Source organism: Quercus suber, unplaced genomic scaffold (genome assembly GCF_002906115.3).
Source record: "Quercus suber isolate HL8 unplaced genomic scaffold, Cork oak 2.0 scaffold_127, whole genome shotgun sequence".
In the NCBI taxonomy this organism is placed as follows: Eukaryota; Viridiplantae; Streptophyta; class Magnoliopsida; order Fagales; family Fagaceae; genus Quercus; species Quercus suber.
Window position 1 is genome coordinate 1 of NW_027069590.1, and position 7,311 is coordinate 7,311.

Here is a 7,311-nt window from a genome sequence, read left to right on the forward strand (position 1 = left end):
TCCTCCAGGTTTCTGCAAAAGATTGAAGAACCTAGTTGTAATGCAATGTTTCAAAAGAACTAGATATATGTGAAATATGGTTGTAAAGAAACATAGTGCAATTGATAGCAAGTATGAGAAACAAACAAATTGTGTCAAGCAAATGATATTCCTCATATGAGTATAAATGACACAAACTAACACAATGCAGCTAGAAGATGATAATATACCTTCTCAATCAGATCCAAAACATCTTGGTTATCAACAAACTCTATGTAACTCCAATTGATTTCTTCTTTTGTATATTCTTCTTGTTCCATTTTGAAGACATGCTGCAAATATGCAATTACCACTATCTCTATTAAGCAAGAATTGAAATTGAATCCAAAATAGGAATCATGAACAATGCCAAGAATTATCAAACCTGATTGAAATGTTGTTGCAGTTTCTCATTTGTAAAGTTGATACAGAACTGCTCAAAACTATTCAATAGAGTAATTTGTCAGATGTGAAGATATATCCATTGCAAGAAATATTTAAATTTAGTGGCTTACCTATTATGCTTAAAACTCTCAAACCCGTATATATCAAGAACACCAATTAATGATTTTGAGTTTGGATCTTGCCCAATTGAATTGTTAATCGTGTCCACAATCCTGTAGATGATGATGAAAAACTTGTTAGAACTCAAATAGTAGGCAAACAGGAGTCAAAACACTTCTTTTTTTTTTCCCTTTTTAACATGTGACTTTCATGTACTCCTGTTGACAACTATATCATGTTATGCAGGGGCACATGCACACGCATAAGTGTGCACACACCCGCACACACACAGAGGCAATGCTAGGGAAATCCCATTACCAATCAAACAAACGAGAATAGATGGTTTTAGCTAAGGCATCCCTGCTACCCAATGCAGCAACAGGATCAAGAGTTCTTGTTATAACCTCTTCTGGTGTCACCATTACACGCTTAATCAGTGCATCTTCCAAGCTCTTGGCATCACACCTACCATACAACATAAGTCAATAGAGGTGTAGGACTCCCAAAAAACAATCACTAATATAAATCACAAATGAAGAAATAGATTAAACAGGGCATACTCAAGCAGTTCAGCTGTCATATTAAGATGGAATCTAGACTTTTCATCTTTAATGACAGAAGAATCAATCTCCTGTCCCTTTGCAAATTCAATATTTCCAAGATGCAGAATTGCAGCAACAACTCTAAAAATTGCCACCTGAATAGAAAAAATTATTACAAATCAAATGAATGCAATAGCAAGCACAAAATACTTCTTAGAACTACTGGGAAGACTGACCTGCTCTTCCTCACTGATTCCAACTATATCCATAGCCCTTCTGGTTTCAAGATATTCATGGGCATCATCCACTCCATCCAGTGCATAACAGTTGGATTGATTCAAGTAATGGAATGATTTAGGGTCTCCCAACTTATACTTCTCTCTGTCCTATAAATTAAAGCAATGACATTAGCTTATAAATACAGGCATAGGCTAACATATGCTCAAGACTTGATTCGAGAACATGAGCACATTCCCAATACAAAACATGAGTACCTCAGGTGGTGCTGCACAGAGAAGGTAAAAGCAGTGGTAGTTTCTTTCAGGATTTGAAATTTGGCAAACACGAGATCTTTCGAGCAAATAAGTTCGCACGGCTGCCCCAGATATCCTCCCACTCTTGTCAAATTGGATCTCAACAAATTTACCAAAACGACTGCATTGTGATACCAGGGTGAACACAAGGAATATAAACTCCTCCAGACAAGTTGAACTCAAAAAACCGACATTCATGAACAATAGTGTACTATAACTCAATTAGGACAATGTTTCAAAATAATAAGCAGTGCAGAATATCACCAGAACTCAAACAGACCAGCCAGTGAGAACAATTGAATCATGAACTGACCCTCAATCCATTTGATTCAACCACCAATGTTTTCCCCAAGCACTGTTTCAGGGAAAAAGAGGTTGGTTGGGGGGTGGGGGGAAGACAGATGTATACAGAATTTTTTTATCTAAGCCTTACTCTGATCTCACATACTAATGTAATGAAGTGCACCTCTGACTTTGCATTGACTTGTAATATATTTTATTTTATTATAAATGTATTTTTAGTTATCCAACTTTCGACATCATTTGCACGGAAGTAAAACTGGTGAGCAAGGAACGTATATTAAAGCAATGATTATCTTGAAAAGTCTTACACAGCAATTACCCACCTTGAGTTGTTGTTCCTAACAGTTTTGGCGTTGCCAAATGCCTCAAGAACTGGATTGGACTGTAAAAGATAAACAATCAAAAACACCAAGTCAGGCCATATTTCCATCCTTTACAAATTAATGGAAATTTATCAAAGCTTTCAGTTTTAGGAACTAAAATTGTAACCAAAAATAAAAAATAAAAAATTGTATTCTTACTTCTAGAACTTGTTGTTCAACCGTCCGCCCTTCTACTCCAGATCGACCCCCAAGGTGAGCAAGATACCGCATAAGCATCTTTGTTGTCTCAGTCTTACCAGCACCACTCTCTCCACTAACTAAAATTGAGTTGCTCTTTCCCTCATTGACCATTGCCCTGTTAAATGTAAGTATAAAAGACAATAGCAGCAAGAAAAAAGGACATATATCTAAGAAAATATGTGAATTACCTGTATGCAACATCTGCAACTGCAAAAACATGAGGGCTTAGCTCTCCAAATGCAGCTCCTTTATATTGTTCCATCATGTGAGTATCATACAAATGTGGTAATCTTTGAAATGGGTTTACAGCAATCAGGATATTTCCGGTGTATGTCTGGGAAAGATAGTTTAAAAAATAGTATAAATAGACTATCTGCAACTTTCTTCTTTCGTTTGACTCAAAATCTACTTTAGTATTGTTAAATTACCGTTTGTCCCAAAAGCTTAAGCTCTCAGAAAATGGTGAGTTTAATCACTTAACTATAATTCTAACTCATCCCCTCACTTGTGAAGCTAAACTTCCCCTTAATAAGTGGAGGCCCAACAAATGGGAATTTAACATTTAAAATAAGTGGTAGAGTGAAGACAAGGATCAAACTCAAGATCTTCTGCTTTGATACCATGTTAAATTACTAATTGTTTCAAAAGCTTAGTAAATTTAATCATTTAACCACGTACTTCTAACACTTCCCCCTTACGTGGGAATTTAAATAAGAGATAGAGTAGAGGAGACAAGGATCGAACTCAGAATCTTATGCTCTGATATTATGTTAAATTACCGTTTGTCCCAAAAGCTTAAGCTCTCAAGAAATGGTGAGTTTAATCACCTAACCATAATTCTAACAAGTACATTAGCATACAAAAAAGAGGGGGTGGAGAATCTTAAATATCTTACATATATTTCATTAAGTTCATATCTGGTTGCCAAGTTATGCAGTACTCCGGGTTCATGCAAATAGGAAAGCTTTGTCATGTCATCTACACCTCCAGGAGGAGCCTCGGTATCCTTTGGAAACACTTTTGAAATATTTGCGACAACCTGCAATCATCTTTTCCAGTTAGTGAAAATTACAAAACACTATATAATATTTGGTTTTATGCAATATCAAATTATATGAAGACAAACATCATATCAAATTGTAAATTAAGTTATAGACCAACCACAAGATTAAAAATTAATGGGTACCATTTGTCTTAGAAACCAGTAAATTTGATGCTAACCATGCAATATTCAAGTTATGGAACAGATGCCTTGCACAAACTGTTGATATAAAAACAAACTTGCACCCCAAAGCTAAGTAACACAGATTTATGAAACAGATAAGCTTGTCTGACTCACTTTTTTCCCATTTGTGGTCTGTGCATGAACTTCTTCACCATTGATTCGGAGGACTTCTCCATCAATCCATGCCAGTGATGGATCTTCAACCCATACATGAGAACCTACAATGACGTTATCTGGTCCAGCCTACAAAACAGCACGTCATACATATAAAGAACATCAATCCAACAGGAAGAATAGTTGAAAGAAAATTTTAAAATAGATAAATAAAATAAAATTGTTCTGCAATGTACATGCATAAAGAAAGAGTCGACACAAGCAACATGAACTGGTGTTCTAAATTATTAACCAATCCTTGACATATCATTCTTTGCAAAAGAGCAAAAATTAATCCCCTAAAATGTTTGAATTGAAATCTAAATGTATCCATAGCGGAAACTGGTTAATATGGCTAATATAAACTTATAAAGTACTTTAAAAAGGTACTTAATAATTGATGAACAATATCACAAATCTATGAACATGCATAGGAGGAGCACATGAAGAACTTATTAATGGCAAAAGAATTTCCCCAGCAAATATCAATATTTAGGTCAGGCTCTACATCAATAAGAAAGATGGTCTGGGAGTCCATGAATACTTGACCTTGTTTGTCAATAAACAACTCTCTAATTGCTACAATGTTCCATCAGGCTTGTAACACATTAAGGAAGTGAGACAACCAAACTAAATTGACAGTATTACACTCACAATCCAAAAGACCCAGATTACACAGAAAGGCAAGCCACTAGCAACACCAGTCTCAATCACCACACTCACTAATGTAGCAACCTTATCACAGTAACCACAGTGGCATCCCCTATATCATTTTCCACCGCTGACACAGTACCATGAAGCCAAACTCACATTCACATTATCACCAACTACCCACCACTCCCCAAGGGTTCCATGTCTTAAGTCGCAATTATTTGTTAAGGGGCAATCCTACTATTCAGCAAAAAAAAAGTTGCAATCCTACTATCAATTATCAAAAATTGCTACAAAAGGAAACAACTTGAACTCAAAATCCTTACACTATCACACAACCATCACCACCCCATATTTTCTTTAAGCAAATTATCTCCGGTCCTAAAACGGTTTTCTCCCTGATTTTTAGTTCAACAAATCTCGTGTGCCAATGGCAAAGCTGAACTCACACCCATTCACTACAAATTCAATACCTCGAACTTGTGCCAATCACTAGACACTATAACAATCACCAAATTATACTCCAACCAACCATTTCTAAACTCCTTGGTGATTCAATCACTTCATTTTCGATAATTAGAGTGTGTTTTCTTCAATTCTTTGATGGGATTTTTTTCTACTGTAATTGCTATGTACTCAAATTTGACTAAGTATGTATAAAACCTATAATTAGACAATGCAGGTGATGAAACAGGAATGACTTTTCAACATAGTTTTAGTCATACATTGCCCTTTTTTTATTTTTTATTTTTAAAAACATTAAAAGAAATCATAAACTATATACTTACTAGAATGATCAAATTTCTAAATCACAACATAATTAACAAAAAATAATAATAATAATAATAATAACATCAATAACTTCAACTACAAGCTTAAGTTCCGATTCAACTCAGCCAATCAACGAGTCATAGAAACAAAACCAATCAGCTAAAACGAAACAAAAATCAGATATATATTTGATTTTTTTGTTTAGTTACCATGGATATCGATTTGTAAGAAAGCGATCTTCCTTTCTAACTCATCCGAGGCAGGACCGAGTCGTACACAGACTGAACTCAGTGAGTCAGATCGGACTTGTAACTTTCAAAAACTACAACGTAAGCTGAAGAAGAAGAAGAAGAAAACGATAATCAGAAGAATACAAAGTTCAAGAGAGAATTTTTGTTTTTGATTTTCTTAGCCCTGTTCTCAAAAGCTTTTTATGTTTTCTCTCTCTTCAAGAAATGAAGGTTTGGATGCTTATATATGTGAAAAGCAAGTTTGAGCTTCTCTGTCTGTCTTTCTTTCCTTCTCTCTCTCTCTCTCCAAAGTTGTTGCTAGCTATTGTGTCTTTCTCTCTCTAAAATTTTTTCCTACTTTTTAAATTTTTTTATTTTATTTTCTGAGTTAGAGAGGAGGAAGGGTGGTGGGTCTGGTTGGACATTCGTGGTCTCCACAAACTTTGGTCTATGACTCTATATGTTGTCGTAAACCGACATTAATGAGGTAATTGTATATAAGGACTAAAATGTGCTTTTCTTGTGTTTTGGTTGTGTTTTGAGCCTAACCTTTGCTATTATTTACGGGGGTGTCCTTTGCTTTTTCATTTTTAAAGTGGAAGATAGATAACTGCCCTTTCATAAAATTAAAAAGAAAAAAAAAAGATAGGTAATTGCCTAAAACTGTGTATGGTTTGACGAAAAATATTTTCAAATGTTTGATTATATTCTCAAAAAATGCTATGAAAAAACATATTTATCATCTCCCAAGTATATATATAATAAAAAAAACTAAAATTAAAAATGAAAAAAAAAATCATGATTGAGGACTAGTGGTCGGCAGTGATGGTTGGTCATTGGAGACCATGAGTGTTAGTGCGGGGTGAGAGGTGGAGGTTTGGTTGATGAGTTTTGGGTGAAGTGGAAAATGGAAAATAAAAGTGTAAACCAATTTTTGTCATAAATTGTCTTTATTTTACAGTCAATCAGAAAACAATTTTAGACTAAACAACATTTTTAGTCACCCCAAACACCCGTAAATACAAAAATATTTTCCAAAAATCAATCTCAGTCTAACCAAACACAGCTTAGTTTTGTCGTGTTTCAATGATATTGTTTAACCTCCTTCATACAAATTACTTGGATTCTAATCCTCATTTATTCTATTAGTGCATTTCAAGTAGTATTCTGCTTTAAATAAAATAAAATATAGTTATACCTTAAAAGAATGAGAGAAAAAGAAAAAGTTTATCCATTTAGGGTTGTATTTGAATTTCACAGCTCACATTATAGGGTACGATGGTTTTATCAATATAAAAGGTGGGTTGAAAAAATGGGTGCATCACAAACAAATGATGACCTAAAAAGGGGGGGACATGATGATCAAAAGAAGGAGAAGCATAGGATTAGCATTCAAATCTTAGAATATCATACTTCAATATGAAACTAATGAATTTTTTTTTTTTTAAATGTATAGAGAATTACAACATATGAGCGTTGCATAATCCCCTTACTATCCTTATATTATTTGTAGGGGACACGATTCTATTCTATATCACTTTTCTTCTTTTTTGGTAAAGGTTGAATCAAGGAAGTTGCTATATTTTATTTGTAAATTTAGGTATCCTTTTTATTAGTATTTTTTTTTTTAATGAATGTTTTACTAGTATTTTATTGTATCGTGATTGTTTAATTTGATTAGACCACTTTGAGCAGCTTTGTCAAATTCTAATGTATAAAGTCATGGCCTTTGCAATTTAATGTAGGGGCACACAAGCCTCAAGGTTTTCTTTCTTTATTTTCTCTCTCATTGCAATTGAGGCTTTTTTTGTGTTTATT

General features: G+C 34.2%; 1 protein-coding gene across 1 annotated transcript; it reads right to left on the bottom strand.

The window, feature by feature from the left end:
* Nucleotides 1-3: 3 nt before the first annotated feature.
* On the bottom strand, nt 4-5,911 carry LOC112023520 (myosin-17; the record flags this gene model as incomplete). Its single annotated transcript, XM_065776039.1, has 14 exons — nt 5,473-5,911; nt 3,803-3,931; nt 3,359-3,502; nt 2,652-2,797; nt 2,422-2,578; nt 2,224-2,282; nt 1,559-1,718; nt 1,301-1,450; nt 1,083-1,219; nt 841-987; nt 534-635; nt 404-461; nt 210-311; nt 4-12 (listed from the first exon to the last, which is right to left on the bottom strand). Coding segments are annotated over exons 1-14 (1,503 nt in total), but the record flags the coding sequence as incomplete, so codon positions are not given.
* Nucleotides 5,912-7,311: the final 1,400 nt, after the last annotated feature.